Source organism: Phoca vitulina, unplaced genomic scaffold (assembly GCF_004348235.1).
Source record: "Phoca vitulina isolate PV1807 unplaced genomic scaffold, GSC_HSeal_1.0 scaffold65, whole genome shotgun sequence".
Classification (NCBI taxonomy): domain Eukaryota; kingdom Metazoa; phylum Chordata; class Mammalia; order Carnivora; family Phocidae; genus Phoca; species Phoca vitulina.
In genome coordinates, this window is record NW_022589768.1 from 1,261,246 (window position 1) to 1,278,116 (window position 16,871).

Here is a 16,871-nt window from a genome sequence, read left to right on the forward strand (position 1 = left end):
GGTGCCCCATCACATGACATTTTAAAAGCTGGAAAAGCAGTAGGAGAAGCTGGAGACGGGGTAACAGAGGCCTGGACCTGGAGCAGGAAAGGGGGGTACGGGGTCCTCCTGGAAGAGATGACAACATCGTAGCTCTCACAGCTGAGGGGGGGCAACAGGGTCAGCCCCAGAGAAGCGCGTCCCAGAAGAGCGAGGGGCGGGAGAGGCCGTGCACAGGTGGGAAGGAGCTGGCCCTTCGGGGGCTGAAAGGAGGTCACAGAGGACAAGGCAGAAAGCAACTGGTGGGGTGGGGGGGTCACAGGGCACCGCCCATCCCGACAGGAGGCTGCGGCGGGCTCCCTAGGGCTGGTGTGGCCCCAGCACGACACAGTAAAGAGCACCCCACTGGATGCCAGGCCCAGCACCTGCACCTGCCGGGGCACCTGCCCGGGGTGCCTTTCCGGGGCGGGTTCTCATTTTAAAGTAGACGCCCCCCTCACCCAGAGCATAGGGCAACCTTCATCTACTCTCTTGGTGGTAAAATCTCCATCCCTTAGCACCCAAATAGGATCTTAGTCCCAAGAGGCTGCTCTAGGATCTCTCTCGGGAAGCCCAGCAAATCCTCAGGACAGCAGGGCTCCGGGAGCCTGGCCAAGGTCCCGGGCTTCTCGGGACAGGTGTGCAGAGGTGAAGCTCCCCACCCGCCTGGGCACCCAGCCTACTCACTCAACAGGACGGAGCATGGTGCTTCTATCTGGTGCCCTCCCTGTCACAGCGGGGTCCTTATCCCTCGCTCCTTTACTCCATCTCCCCAGACCCCCTTCTTGGAGTCTCGGCCCCTGAGCCCACAGCTACCACTTTCCAGAAATCGGGTGCCATGCGGCAGTCTCCAATTCCCCATTCCCTTTAAATCTCTGTCTTCTCTCTCTCTGTCTGCTTCACGTCTTCTGGGTAATTAAAGCAAAAGAGCCTAGAAAACCCCCTTCTAATCAATAATTCAAAGTGTTGGTCTCCTGTGACATTTTTTTTTTTTTTCATTACAATTCTCCGTGTCAGGCATTCACAAATTCTCCAGGATGGAGTTCCCTGCTGGGCATTGAAGTAGAATTAATATCGTCTTTGGGCAATTATGTATTTTTAAATTATCCTTGTTTTTTTTCCTTAAGCAGCCAGAAAGAATTGTTTATGAATAAAGGGAAATGCTATGGTTTCATGAGTTGAGCACTTGCAAAGAAAGAGACATTTGGAGTATTTGCTGAGTCGAGAAAGAGGTGAAAATAGTTCAAGCCCCATTTAAAAATTCCTGACGTGACATTTCGGCTTTGTAATGAGCACCACTGGGTGCCCCTTCTCTGCTCGCCCCACCCACCACCTCTCTCTTCCCGGCTGCGGAAGACGGTGCCAGGGGCTCTGCCAACCCCCGTTCTCTCCTTCCCTCAATGTTCTACTTCAGTAACGGAACGCTGATTTTGTGCAGCGTGGCAAGGTGTCCAATTTAAAATACCTCCCAACTCGACCACAGCCAGAGGTGACCAGGTGAACGTGTCTGGCCAGTGAGATGCAAACCGAAGTCTACTGTGTGAGACCTCAGGGAAAACAAAGCCGACTCACCGGGCACCGGGCATAGGCATGTGCCCTTGCCCTTCTGTCTTTCTCCTGCCTGGAATGTGAAAGTGATGGCTGGAGGAAGGGCAGCCATTCTGCAACCATGAGGATAAAACACACATGTTAAGAATGGCACAGCAGAGAGCTAAACAACAAGCACCCTAGACTCAGCTGCACTGGTCCTGAACAGACGTCTTTGGGAGTCTTGTGATCTGTGAAAAACCAATTCCTTGTGTTCAAGCCACTGTTAGCTCACTTTCCTGCCACGGGCAGCCAACGCAAGCCCCGGATCACACACGTTTCTGGGTACCAGGACCCTCGCAGAGCCAACTAAACCAGCACACCTGCAGGAGCTCTCCTCTGCGGGACCCGGCATTCTGCCGACTCTCCGTGCTCGGAGGAGACTGGGCATCGCCCGAGGTCATCCTCCACACCCAAAACAGGCTCCACCAGCTACAGGCCAGGAATGCAGAACTGAGAAACTCAGTCTCTGAGGACCACCACCTCCGGGGCCACAGTGAGCACCTGCCGCGGGGTTCAAGCCCCACAGCACCTCCACCGGGGCCCGGGCTCCTCAAACCCTCTGCGGGGGCACGCTCCCTGGCGCCCCCAGCTGCCGAGGTCACCGGCCTCGCAGCTAGTCTGACGCCAGGCACCGCCTCCCTCTCCGGCCTGCAGCACCTTCTCCTCCCGCTTTGCCCCCTGTGGCCCCGGCTCTTCCTCCCCGGGGACTACTGTTTCTCCCCTTCCTCGCCCACTTACGTTTGGAGGATTTCCACAGGACCCAACCTGGTCTCCTTCCTCCCAGGGACCTGCCCCAGGCCGGGCCGTACGATCCCGTGTGCCGGGGACTCGATGCCTTCTCTCTTCGGCGCCACAGCCCGATGCAAGCCACGGGCCTGACACTGCCACCGGACGGCTCCGAAGAAGCTGAGGCCTCAGTGTCCGCACCTGAAGGTTCATCTCACGTAAATCAAAACCACCGTGAGGAGCACTTCACGCCCATTAGGACAGCTGTTATTTATTTTTTTTTAACAGACTGGAAATACCCAACGGTGCCCAGGGTGTGAAGAAATTACTGGCAGGAACATAAACTGGTGCAGCCGCTGTGGAAAACAGGAGGGCGACCCTTCAAAAAATTAAATGTAGAATTAGCGTGTGATCCAGTGATTCTGCTTCCGGGCACGCGCCCCGAAGAAGGGAAGGCAGGTCTCAAACGGACCCGTGTATGACCACGTTCGGGGCAGTGGCGCTCACAAGAGTCGAAACGTGGACGCAGCCCAAGTGTCCACTGACAGATGAACGGGGAGGCAAAGGGGCCCCGCGCACTGTGGGATGTCGTTCAGCCCTGACGAGGAAGGGCAGCCTGGCACCTGCCCCCACGGAAGAACCCTGCAGACCTCACACTGACTGAAGTACGGCAGTCACAAGAGAACGGAGTAGATGGCAGGGGCGGGGGGCCGGGGGCACCGAGCACGAGGGGTGGGTGCTGGAGGGCGACCGAGTTCCGGTGTGGGCAGATGAGAAAGTTCTGGAGACGGATGGTGGGGGCTTCCTGCCCCTGGACAGTGCACTCACGCGTGGTGAAGAAAATACATTGTGTGTTGTACATATTTTACTACCATTTGTTAAATGTTTGTTTTACCCTCCCTCGCTTCCGCGCATCTTCCCTGTGTGTGTGCCCCTCCTGCGGACGCGCCCACCTTCCCAAAACTAGGGAGTCATCCTTCACCCCCCCTTCCAGCTTCCCACCAACCAACCCATCAGCAAGCGCCACCCACACCACCTTCTACTACGGCCCAGTGTGAACCCGCCTCTTTTCACGGCCACCACGGTGATCCAGTGCACCCCCGTGTCTACCCGTGCTGAGTGAGGGGCCCCGCCTGACCTCGCGGATCCTTCCCACCAGAGCAGGCCGCCTCCCTGCCTGCCACTGATCCACGGCCGCCCACCTGCAGTCACGTCCAAGCCGCTCGGCGCACCGCCTCGCACAATCCGTTCCCGACTCACTCTTCGGCTTCCACGCCCCATTCCCTGTGGGGCACGGCCCTCCAGCCAGACCACACTGAGCAAACCAGGGCCTTTGTCAAAGCACTCCCCTGCCCGGGCTGTGCTTACATCTCATGTACATACGTCATACATATATCAGAGGGAGAGTCTTAAGCAGCTAAGAGAAGACCAAACATTACCCCAAGAAAAAAGGGACTTCATGTCCTCCTCTGGGGATGGGATTGGTGTCTGTCTGGTTGCACGTGGGCTTGGCTGTCTCACGTTACAAGAAGCATGACCTTTTATTGTCTGTATGTGGAGGCTACATGTGGTCTAACGAGATGCGTGTGGGCATCGAGTAGACAGAGTGGGCCGTGGTGAGGCTGAACCACATTTCCCAGAGGCCAGGCCAGGCAGGCAAGATCAGGTGCGAGGTCTGGGGAGCCGGAGGGAGCCGCAGCTGTTCTGCTCACACGCACCGTCACTGACTGCAGACCCGGCTGGTTGGTGCCATGCGGCAGCGGGCCACACCCCATCGTCCCCAAATCCTCCTTCAGCTTCCCCAGCTCCTGGGCCAGACGTGTATAGTTGGCCCCAGACAGAGGGCCCCGGCTTCTGCAGAGCACCTGCACCACGGGTCCGAGGCCAAGAACAGACCCAGCCTCCAGCCCATCCTCGCGGTCTCCAGCTCGTACGGGTGGGTATGGGCCGTCCTCTCCTCCCCTAAGGCCACCCCGCGACCTCACGCTCCCACACTGAACCAAAACCCAAAGTCCTATCACTAACCCTGTGAAAGAACCAGATCCATGTGTGTGCAGCCCCCGCAGGGTGCTGTCTTCCTGACTGTGCCCGTTTCATGCGCCGAGAAGCTACCAAGTGCAAGGTGAGCTTGACGAGGAGGGAGAGGAGTGGGCAGGGAGGCTGCGCCAGGGGCTCCCGCGTGGACAGAAGGAATTGGGCTCACGACAGGGTATACACAGCGTGCTCCAGGCACGTGGAAATGCCCACCTGGATCATCATCCTGGCCCCAGCACCTGCCAGCTCTGTGGCCTGGGCCATGCCACCCAGTGGGTGCCCGCACCCCTTCCCTGCTCCGCTCCGGGACGGCGCTCCAGGGGAAGGCGTCTCCGATGGTGGGGACCACGTCAGGGAGGCTGTCACAGAAAAGGATGCTGTGTTCCAGGCGGGCCTTGCGGGAGACCACTTCCGCGTAGCCTTTTCCCATCCTGTGTGGAAGGAGTTAATGCATTTTGGTGAGACAGAGTGGGAAAAGGTCATTCTGCAAATATTCAAAAGCAATTTCATGAAACAGTGGGCTCTCATCCATCTGCTGTAACAAACTGGCTGGGCGCCACGGAGCCCGAAGCACCGTACATTCCGTGAAATGATGACTCCCACCGGGGATATCTCTAGATTTTTCCGGGGCTGAGATGAAAAGATATACAGTACACTGAATACGCAGGCCCATGATGCTGGGGAGACTCTGGGAGCCGGCACTGCTGTTTACGGAAGATCAGTGATAAATCAAGCCATATAATTTGCAACTGATGGTTTCATTTGTTCTTTAATGTTCCTCTGATCTTTCGGAAATGAAGAGATTTCACATAAAACAAGGAGTCTGACGAACTTTCATCTTGCCCATAATTGAATCATAAAGTCGGGTATGTGCAGTAATTAAAAGGACAGTGATAAAGGAGTCGGCGTGCGGGTTCGCATCGGGCCTCTGCCGGGACCGAGGGGTTCAGCTCAGGGCGCCCGGAACTGGAAAAGGCCCCGGGAAGGAAGGCTGCGCGGTCGTGCGCTTGCGGGCTGGAGGGAAACGTGCGCGTGGACCCCGCACAAGCGACGGCCTCGAACGGGCAGCAGTGATAAAGGTCAGGCTCCGAGCGGGTAGCGGGCAGACGTGCGCGATTTGTACTGCAGCGAGCTCCCTCTTGCACGCCGTCGGCACGCGGCCCGTCTGTCCCCGCTCCCCACTGCTCCCGTCTCTGCACCAATGCGGCCTCGCAACCGCCGCACGAGTGCCACATGTCCCGTCCATTTCTGGGCTCCCCACTCGTGCCTGCCGGGCCTGCTCCCAGCCTTACACACAGAAGCCACGTCTCTCCCCGCCCCGCCGGCCCCCATGCCCCAGCATCTGGCCACCAGGACTCCGTGCGGGACCTGCGGCGGCGAGGCCACCAGGCCTGGGACGGCCCCTGAACGCAAGCGGCTCTGCGGATGGCCCCTTCGTGGTTCTCCAGCACCTCGCCCTGCCCGCGCCGTCCTGCCCGGGGCCACCACCACCCTCCGCACCGTCGCCTGGTGATGACCCAGACTCACCGCACGGACCCTCTGCACCCAGATCCCAGCCAGCTTTAACTCGGCTGGCCTCGCTGGTTCCTTCCAAGCCCTGCCCTCCGTGACCCGCCGAGCCTTCTCTGCAGCTCAGCACGGAAAACTATGATGTGTTTCCCGATGAGGAGCTGAGGGCAGACTCGCCAACGGCCTCCTTAGGGCTGATCTGCTTTGAAAAGGGCTGCAATGCGGTTGTGAGGACAGAAGACAAAAATGGATTCAAGAGGGTCTGTAATCGGCAAGGCCCTAAGCGCACATGACTGCACCTGCCCGGGGGCAGACCCACCTGCTCTAGAGGCGAGGACCCAGCTCCTCACTCCGGCCTGGGACGCGGGCCACTCCTGCATGCTTGCGATCAGGCTGCCCGCGTTCTGTCCACGTTCCTCAGATCTTTGTGTACAATAAAGCAAACAGAGATATAGCCATGTAACAGTATCGTGCATATTCTTCCATTGATTGTTTTTTTCTACAAAATGCAACTGCTAGGATTTTTTCCCACAAATGCAATTATATTGTGACAGACCACTTTGTAACCTTTTTTTTTAAATTTTAGAACTTGGACATTCCTTGTCTTTAAGTAGTTGTCAACAATACCTTTAACAGCCTCCTAGCATCCACTGGGATACGTGACCAGCCCTCCGTGGCCCCACGCCGTATCCCACGGGCTCACAGCGCTCACCACTGTGAAAGCAGCCCCAGGCTGAACGCCCTCCTGCATGACGCTTTGCAAATAGCTTATGTGATCTCATGGAAAGCGAAAATGCGTCAAAAGGCATGGCACATTGTAAGACTTTTGCTATATTTTGCCAAAATACCTCCCAGGAAGACTGAAAAGCTCATACCCACACAGCCGTATGCGAGAGACTGTCCACCTCCCCGCATCGCAGCCAAACCCAACAGTATTGTTCCGATTAGTGTGTACCTCTCCCACGGTCTGATCTGCGTTTCTTTGATGATATGTGCAATTGAACATTTCTCATATGTTTGTGGCTATTTGTCTCTCCTTTTATGAATTACCTTTGTGTGTCTGTTTCCACTGGGCATAGCTCACTGTCTTCTTCCCCATCTGGGGAGCGCTTGCTGGGCAGCCCGTGGAGTGGGACAATGAGAGACCTCCAATTGGGACTCGCCCTCCCCAGCCGGAGCGATCCGGGGCCCGGCTAGGTGGGCCGGAGAGAGGGCGTGTGACACCTTGGCTGGGTGACAACGTGGCCGTGAGGGAGCTGCAGAGAACATGTGGCCAGTGCGACACAGGGAGGGAAGGGGAGAGGGGACCACAGCCCCCGTTCCAACTCCAGAACAGGGAGAAGAAAGAAGGGGAGTGGGGAGGAGGTGGAGGGGGATGGGGGAAGGGCAGGGAGAGAAAAGAAGGTGAGGAGGTTCGTGCAGGAAAGACTCAGAAGACCCCGCAGGAGGGTGGGGAGTCCACGGGCCAGCGACAGAGCCAGCAAGGGCCAGCACGGGTGTGTGCGGAGAGGCGCAGAACCACACTCCAGTCCTAGGACCGGTCGTCTGCAGGATGTCAAGCAGGCAAGGGGAGTTTACACTAGGGCAGGGAGGACGGGAGGTGGCGAGGGACCCCTACAATTCCTGGACCACCACGTACCCCGGACACACCCCTGATGCCCGGGATCTGGGTCCCCTGCGGCTCTATCACTCCCTGCCTCTGCACCAAAGCCCCTGGAGTCACATCACCTCCCCTCTGACTGAAATGCTAGCAAAAGGCCAATCATTTTTCATCTCTGATTAAAATGTCTCAGGATGAAATTGGAAATAATTCAGCAAAGGAAGCTCCCACTCTTGGAGGTGCAGGATGCACACTGACTTCGGAGTGGGTGGCAAGAAGCTGCAGGCAGCCTCTCTGCCTATCAGCATATGTGAGGGCTCACTGGGTAGGTGGGCTCCCAGGGGGAACGGGAACATGCTCGGGCAACCAGAGTACAACATTCCTGCTTAGGACTCTCAAGAGCCACCTGGTCAGCTTTTCCCAAGAATGCCTTTGTTGGAGGTACTTGTTAGAACTACAAATTACCAGGTGTTTCTCCCTGGATCCTGACTCAGTGTGCCTAGAGTAGGACCAGGAAATCAGCATTTTTAAACAAGGGTCTCAGGTGTTTCTTACGATCAGGCAAAGAGCTCATTTTTGTCCAGCACTTCTCACATTAAAATTTTGTAAATTTAAGGGAGCCTGGGTGGCTCAGTTGGTTAAGCGACTGCCTTCGGCTCAGGTCATGACCCTGGAGTCCCGGGATCGAGTCCCACATCGGGCTCCCTGCTCAGCGGGGAGTCTGCTTCTCCCTCTAACCCTCTTCCCTCTCGTGCTCTCTGTCTCTCATTCTCTCTCTCAAATAAATAAAAATCTTTAAAAAAAAATTTTGTTAATTTAAAATTAAAAGGAGATTTATTTTTATCTCTCTTAAGATTTTATCTATTTATTTGAGAGAGAGAGAGAGCACAAGCAGGGGGAGCGGCAGAGGGAGAACCAGGCTCCCCACCGAGCAGGGAGCCCGATGCGGGGCTTGATCCCAGTACTCTGGGATCATGACCTGAGCCGAAGGCAGACACTTAACCCACTGAGCCACCCAGATGCCCCTAAAAGGAGATTTAAAAAACAATACCAAAGAGTTCCATTTCTGCCTATGGCCAACTGACTTACACAGATCAGCTCTTCTCCCAAGAACATACAGAAACTTAAAAGAATCTGTTTAAAAATATCCTAGAGCAATAACATGTGGGAGGTCTTAAGGCAGCTCGGAGGTCTCAGAAGGAAATCACAAAGGTGAACCTGATATTCAGCACAGCTATTTGCCTTGAAGCATCTGCTGATTCTTAGGAAAAATCTAAAAGCTGAGAAGCTGTGGGGCACCTGGGTGGCTCAGTCGGTTAAGCGACTGCCTTCGGCTCAGGTCATGATCTCAGGGTCCTGGGATCAAGCCCCGCATCGGGCTCCCTGCTCGGCGGGAAGCCTGCTTCTTCTTCTCCCACTCCCCCTGCTTGTGTTCCCTCTTTCGCTGTGTCTCTCTGTGTCACATAAATAAATAAAATCTTTAAAAAAAAACAAAAACAAATAAAAGCTGAGAAGCTGTGCTTTGTAGGAGCTGGTCAGTGAAGAATCCAAGGGAAGGAGGGACAAAACAGAACCAGCAGCCAAGAGGCTGCGAGTCCAAGCACAGCCCTTACAGTCCGACCCCTGGGAGAGCAAGAGTGGGGCTCAGGGGAGGCAGGGGGAGCCTGGTGTGCACCCCAAACTTTCAGAGGGAATCCGGAGCCCAGCAGAAACAGACCGGTTTGCACGAGGACCAAAGCCTGGCTTCCAGTCTGCTCAATTCCACACTGGGTTATGAAGCTCTGCCCCTCCCTCACTTCCAAAAGCACAAGTGCATCATCTAGACCCTCGAGTCACTTCGTGGTTTTCACACATCATGTCTGACAGTCAGTGAGCAAATCACATAATGGGAAATGCAGAAGGCTCAGAACCAAGAGAAAAAACGGACATAGAAATAGACCTAAGGAGACTCCAATTTGGGAATTATCAGACAGACACTTTCAAAATAAATGTGACAAAGATGTCCGAGAAAATGAAAAACCAGATGGAGAATTTAAGCAAAGAAAATGTATTTTAAAAGATCAATTATAGGGACGCCTGGGTGGCTCAGTCGGTTAAGCGTCTGCCTTCGGCTTGGGTCATGGTCCCGGGTCCTGGGATTGAGTCCCACGTCGGGCTCCCTGCTCCATGGGAAGCCTGCTTCTCCCTCTGCCGCTCCCCCTGCTTGTGCTCACTCTCTCTCTCTCTCCCTTTGACAAATAAATAAATAAAATCTTAAAAAAATAAAAGATCAAATACAAAGTCTAGAACTGCACGATCTAATAACTAGAACTAAGAACTCTGTGGGTAGGTTTGGTTGCAAATTAGGCACAGCTGAAAAAAGGATCAGTGACTCTGAAGACAGGTCAAAAGGGAATACCCGAGTTGGAAGAACAGAGAGAAGAAACAACAGATGGGAAATCCTGGAGGGTGGGGGGTGCACAGGACAGGACGGGGCGTGATGGGGCCCTGGAGAGGAAAGAGCAAATGGGACACAAGGAATATGTATAGAGATAATGTCAGAATTTTCCAAAACAGAAGACATCAAACCATGCATGCAGGAAATGCTAAGAATCCCAAACAGGATAAATACGAAGAATACCACATCTAGGCACATCGAGCAAAACGGCTAAGAACCAAAAACAAACATAAAGATCCTTAAAAAAAAAAAAAAAGGTTTTTTTAATTTTTAAATTTTTTTAATTTTTTTTTTTTTTCTTTGCTTTTTTTATTAATGACCAATGACACCAGAATCTCTGAGAGTTGGGCCAGGACGGGGGGGGGGGGGGGGTGCTTTTTAAAAATGCAGGTTCTAGGCCCCTCCACTGGAGTCGACTCTGATTTGGTCAACTTGGGGCAAGGCCTGTGAATCAGCATGAAAATTTCCACAAGCCACGGAGGTGATTCTGCTGCAGAGGCTCACAAGCCAGCCCTCCGCAAACCCCGCCTGTCCTCACCCCTCAGGCCACGGCTCCAGGGAAGCCAGTGCTCTGCAGCCAGGAGGTATGGGATGCAGCTCTTCAGACCCGGCCCCCAGGGGACGCCCCGGGGCACCACGGGGAGGACGAGCACCCCAGAGCCTGCAGGGACTCGTGACCAGGAATGATGGCAGGAAGGGACCGAGATTCCTGGTCACGCATGTGAGACTTTCACAGACCTCCTCGGATTGCAAGCGGGCCCACGACTACACCATCTATCTGCCCAGCTCTCTGCGTGCTGGGCGCTCTGGTGGGCGCGTACCCATGGTCTCCTGCGAGCTGGACGCTCTCATGCCCCATTCTACAGAGACACGGGGAAGTTAGTGTCACACAAAGTCACAGCAGCCCGTGCGGGGGGAGTGGGGGGACAGGATCGGAACCCACACAGCTTGGCTTCAGAGCCCGTACTTAGGACTCCCATGTTCTGGGGCTCCCCTAACTCCCGTCCCCGCCTACCCGTTCGCACGCACTCACCCCACAGGCCGACACAGGGCTCTTTGTGTATCTCCCCCCAGCAGAGTGTTTTTGGTGGTGGGGTGGCCTGACAGAGCTAAGGGGGTCCTGCGCCCCCCACCCCATCCTGTGGTTTCATGAAGGCTCCCTCCTCCCTGTGCTTCTAGTCTCTTCGTCTGGAAAGCAGGGATGAAGTACTAGCTCGGGACTGTGGCCAGGATGACATGCCCTTGAAAGCTGGTCACCCCTCCAAACGCTGAGCTCCAGGCTGATGAGCTGGACATCGGGCTTTCCCGGCCCGGATGGCCCCGACGCCTCGTCCGCAGGATGGCGCCCGCCGAGGTGTGCGCACCCCCCAGCCGCCCCACGTTATTGAACGGCTCGCCGGCCTGGAATAGCTTTCCGAACTAGCCCAAGCAGCCACACGGTCGTCTATAAACTTGGAAACCTGATCATCTCATTCTCTGAAATCTCCCTTCTGGTGGCTGATGCTAACGGGATTTTTTAAAACTTTTATGTGAACTTTAATAAAAGGCTGATAAATTAGATGGTAGAAATAAATGCCTTTACAGGGGAAACCAGTACAGGCAGTTCCCATCCTGGGCCAGCTTTCAAGAGAACAGGATGAGGGATGGAGCCCCTGGCTCTCCTTCCCCACCCCCTCCTCACTCGGGGTGGCTGCCTGCCTGCACCCCTACAGTGGCTGCCCAGCAGCCTCAGGTGAGTCCCCACACTGCCCGGGACTCTCGCATGACCCTCAGCCGCTAGCAGGGCCTGCCCGCTGCACTGCTTTCTACCGGGAAGCACGGGGACCTCCTATCCATGGGACAGAGACCCTTCCCCTGCAGAGAGGCCTGTCCTCCCGACTTCGAGGTGGAGATGTGGGGAAGGGAGAGGACAACAGGTGGGAGATAGAGCTGGACGGACAGAAAGAAAGAAGGACTGAAAGGGAAGGGGGAGAGGAGAGGGCCGGGGACGCATAGTGGCTGGACCATCCACTCAGAGCCTGAGCAAGGAACATAACCATCCGGTGGAAGACAGAAAAGCTCACTGGGAAATCGAGAGAAAACCCAGATTTGGGGAAGCGGTCAGAGTGCAAGAGAACATAGTAGCCAGCCGGTTGGGCGGGGGGGGGGGGAGCGGCGGGAAGTCACCCTAAAGTGCACTCCTGAGATGGCGCAGAAACCCCGGCCGGCCCGCCCAGCCCTACGTGGAAGGAGCTGGTTTCTGCAGCCGCCCTCACCTGGCCCAGAACTCACCGCGGAGGCCCCGCTAGCCTCACACTTGGAATCCCCACACACTTGGAATCCGACCCTGGCCTCAGTTTCCCCGACTGTGGAACAGGCGTGCGCACCTCACAGAGCTGTGAAAACACCACACGTAACTGCGTGGGAAGCAGCTGCTGGGCTCCGTGGGCTCTGGGGGAAGGACCACCGCCCTCCCCTGCTCCCACCGGCTGAGTTTTACACAAGGGACTGGGTGCGCTGGGTTCAGCCCTTCCCGGCTCCCGCCTTCTGGGTCTGGCTTCCCCACAGGAAACAGTGGGCCTGCCCCGCGCCGGGTTCCTGCCGCAGCCGGGGAGGCCTGCGGGCGTCTGGCCGGGGGGAGCTCGCCACCGGCGGGAGGATGAGTGTGCCTGATTCGGGAGGCGAGCACTGCGTGGCCCACCTGTAGGCCACACCCTCCCACCCACGGCTCCCACGGCCACCGCTTCCCCTGCCCTCCCTCTGAGCCCCTGCCCGTCCCGCAGGACGTCCTGAACTCGGAGGAAGAGAGTCCCGTCTGGTGGCTCTGGGACATAGACTGCACTCTGAAAAGCCTGCTGCCTACGCAGCTCCCAGGGGCAGCCTCCTTCCATCCAATCTGGCCGAGCTCCTCATGAGTGATGCACCCTGGTCGGCCTCGGGGAAGGTGTCTAGGTTTTATGTCCACCTGCCTCCCCCAGGGTCCTGAGCCACGGCATCCTGTGCTTAGCCTCAGCCAACACATTCCAGTTCTTCCTCCAAGAAAACGTCAGATACCATGACCTGAAAACACCTGCAGGCCTCCTCGGCTGGGGCAGGAGCCCAGCGCGGGGCAGGGGAGCATGGTTTCCTGGGGGTGGGGGGGAGTCAGACCCAACGGAAGGGGGTCAGCCTTCGTGCCCCCGCGATGACCAGGCACGGGGCACAAGCCACCACCAAGCAAGGGCTGTAACTTGGGAGAGAGGACGCTCTCCAGCCAAGGGCAATTCCAGGGGCGGGTCTCAGCTCCGAGCCGGCAGCCACCTCAGCCCCACGAGGGGGCCCGGGCAGCGCGTCCAGCAACCCCGGCTGCTTCCAACATAGCGCGTTTCTCAACTTCAGTGTTTGCTCGAAGCAAAAAACCACAGCTGTGGTATTCAGACACAAAGGAGTCCCAGACAATAGCGTCTAATTTACTTCCTGCTTTCGGAGAACCTCTTCAACAGCATCTATCCATCCGCCACACATCACGGCCATTCGGGAACCCAGAGAACGCGAACCCCCGTCCACGGGCACTCGGCGCAGCGGCTCCGCTGTGCAGCTCGGCTTCAGCACCCGTCCGGCCTGCCTGCTGTCTGTCTGCCATGACCACGGGTAAAGGGTGGCAGGCGGGGCTTCTCCTTTGTCTGGAGTTCCTGCAGGCTCCACGTCTCTAAGAGAAGGGACAGTCTGGCTGTTTTAGCCCGGGTCCCCGAAACACAGGGCCTGGGACAAGGAGTGCACGTGGAACGTGCGTTCTGTGGAGTGACCCGGGAAACCGGAGGGAGGACCGAGAACAGGGAGGCAGGAGGGGCGGCTAATCCCAGGGTGAGGTGTCAAGCTGATCACGTTCGCGGGCAGAGGTTTGGTGCCGCCAGCCTGGCCATCCCCCGAGGAGCAACGCAGAATGCACCTCAGGACTGAGGCTGGGAGAGGAGAGAAGTTACTGCCTGCCTCCCACCCTGTACTGGTCACGAGCTGCCCCTGGGGTGTGCACGCCTCCGTAATTGAGGTTTGCACATGCGCCCAGATGACAGGGTTCTGCAAGGAAGAGGAGGAGGTAGGGGAGGGGGGAGGAAGATGGGGAGGAGGAGGAGAAGACAGCAATGAGGAAGGCCTGATTGTACTTGCCAGCCTGAGGGTCATCCTTGAAGCTGACTGCAGCCCCTGGTCCTCAGCAGATGCTGGCGCCTGGTAGACCAGAAGGCAGAGGGGACCAGAGAGCATCGGAATCCGGGCCCAGCTGCCCACCTGACATTGCTGGGTCGAGCTACCGGATGCAGCTCTGACGTCAGAGGTCAGCTCCACCAGGCGTCGTCCTCCCTACCGGCAGACAACGGCGTAGGATTTCCGTGGCTGGCCAGGACATTCCAATTTAAGCTGAGCCGCCTGTCTGTCTGTGATATCTGCCTATTCCCAAGTTCTCTTTATCTCTGGACCTCAGACTTTAGACCCCTGGAGCATCTCCGCTCCTACAACTTCAGCATGCCTAAGAACCCCCTGCAGTGCTTGTCTTAAATGCAAATCCCAGTTCCCTGCCCCCAGAGATTCTGACTTAGTAGGTGGCCTAATTTAGCAGGTAGACCTTAAGTAGGTGGACCTCGCTCTCCAATAGAACGTTCTGTGACGGTGGAAACGTTTAACCCCTGCCCTATTCAGAACGGTAGGCACGTGAAATGTGGTTGGTGTGACCAAGGAAGTGAATTTCAAATTTCATTTAATTTTAATCGATGTAAATTTTAGAAGCCATCTGTGACTGGGGCTACCACGGTGGACAGGACAGCTCCGACCCCTGCTACTCAGAACGCCCAGCACACCGGGCATTGCTGGGAAAGGTGGTCAGAAATGCAGAATTTCAGGGGCACTTGAGACCTACTGAATCAGCACCTGCATTTTAACCAGATCCCCAGGCAATCTGTCTGTCCATAGAGACTGATACTCTCCGGAACCTACCGCGCCTGAGATGGCTACTGCTGAACCATCCACCGCTAACACGCCTCTCTTATGACAGACCGATGCTAGTATCCAACCAGTGATCTAGTCCTTACCCGCAATGCCGGGTCCTCACGTAACGAGCACTGTTGGTCTGAGAGGAAAAGAGGCATGTGTCTGTGACGAGAGACACGAAGAGAAGTCGAGGCCGAGCTGGAAAGGGTCCTGCGTGCGTGCCAAGGGTTTGCGCTTCACTCGCTGAGCAACAGAACCATCCAGCGCGGGCAAGTGACGCAAGTAATGTTTCATGACAATAATGTGGGGCAACATGGCAGACCGGCGCGTTGGTGGAGGAGGTGATCATGCTAATCTCCACTGTCTACTGGTTCTTGTATTCGGCATCATTTCAGGGAGTAACACTTGCTACCTTATCGTATCCCTAGATCTGAGGCACAGGAAAAATTTCGGACTTACAACAATGTATCTCTTCCAGAGTATCAACATCCGTGTGAGTATTGGGATGCCCAGATCTCCAGAATAATACAGCATTCTTCATCTCTAAGCTTGGGAGGAAATAAACACTTTCTGCATTTCAGTTCCGAAGAGATTACTTCTCAGTGATAAACCAAATAAATGTTCACCGTTTATAGTAAAGCGAACTCTTTGGGATTTGATTCACCATTGAAACAATAGTTTGCTTCAAAAGCACACTTTTTAAACGTACCATGTTTAAGATTAAAAGTATAAATGGGAGGGGAATTGGAGGGAGAGACGAACCATGAGAGACTATGGACTCTGAGAAACAAACAGGGTTCTAGAGGGGAGGGGGGTGGGGGGAGGGGTTAGCCCGGTGATGGGCATTAAGGAGGGCACGTACTGCATGGAGCACTGGGTGTTATACGAAAACAATGGATCGTGGATCACTACATCAAAAACTAATGATGTATTGTATGGTGACTAACATAACATAATAAAATTTAAAAAAAAGACAAAAAAACAAAAAAACAACAAACAAAAAAATAAAAGTATAAAGAAGATATTCACGGGACACATAATAACCAAAACCATGAAACATGATGGACTGTCCTGCAGATACCTTGTCAGTTGGTATTCACATGGTCTGTTGTCAGAATAAACCAAAAATATTAACATTAACCACAAATAACAAATATTATGATGGAAAACAGTTACTATTGGCGGTGGGAAGAGGGATGAAATGAAAAGAGAAGTGGGAGATTGAGACGGTGTTTCTAGTCTTTTGTACAGTCCCAGAAATCCCTCGCTGCCCCGCAGAGGGCAGATCCTGGTCAGCGGGGGTCTGACGGGGAAGCGCCGAGAGAGGGGTCTGCTGTTTCCCAGCTGACAGCGTCCTGTGACGTGCTGTTGTTAAAGGCCTAACTGAAGTTACTCCTTCTACGCAAACACTGTCAGCAAAAGAACAGCCCCAAGCAGAGCATCCAGACGAAGATGGGGAGACAGGTGCTGGGACACGGGGGCCAGAGATGACGGGGTCACAGGGGGGCAAGCACCAGCAGGAGACGAGACGCATGCCCGAGGTCAGGAGGGGCCAAGGGAGAGCGGGGGCCGTCAAGTCACAGGCTGGCAGCTCAGGCGGGGCCCCTCTGCGGAGTGACGGGCAAGGCCAGCCCTCTAACCCCCGGCCAAGTGCATGGCCCTTACAGTACCAATGCCTCCACGTGGGGGACACACCCCAGGAGTGGGCCAGCGGTCCACTGGCGTTCGGGAAGAAGAAACTATAATCTCTCTTTGTATTTGCTTTTTGTCTTTACAAGACAAGAAGTTTTGGGGAAAGTTCAAATATAGACCGATATCGGCCCCTCGCTGTGCCTGCCGTCAGAAGTCCCACGTCAGGTTGGTACAGGTTAGGGTTCGGGTTCGGGTTCGGGTTAGGGTTAGGGTTTGGGTTCGGATTCAGGGTCAGGGCTAGGGTTCGGGTTCAGGGCTAGGGTTAGTGTTAGGGTTCAGGGTCAGGGTTAGGGTTCGGGTTCAGGGCTACGGTTAGTGTTAGGG

General features: G+C 55.5%; 1 protein-coding gene across 4 annotated transcripts in view; it reads right to left on the bottom strand.

Moving 5' to 3' along the window:
- LOC116624192 (5-formyltetrahydrofolate cyclo-ligase) overlaps window positions 1-16,871 on the bottom strand; it is a 70,622-nt gene that overhangs the window by 12,698 nt on the left and 41,053 nt on the right. Inside the window, exons 4-5 of one of the 4 annotated variants that reach the window (XR_004297850.1) lie at window positions 6,197-6,300; window positions 35-4,799 (exon numbers count right to left, since the gene is read on the bottom strand). Coding sequence is in view for 3 of the 4 variants with exons in the window: in XM_032391884.1 (XP_032247775.1) it covers window positions 2,660-2,713; window positions 4,582-4,799 (272 nt within the window). In the remaining variant the exon portion in view is untranslated. Of the gene's footprint in view, window positions 1-34; window positions 4,800-6,196; window positions 6,301-16,871 lie in introns of those variants that run through there. The other 3 variants (XM_032391884.1, XM_032391886.1, XM_032391885.1) reach the window with 3 other exon arrangements.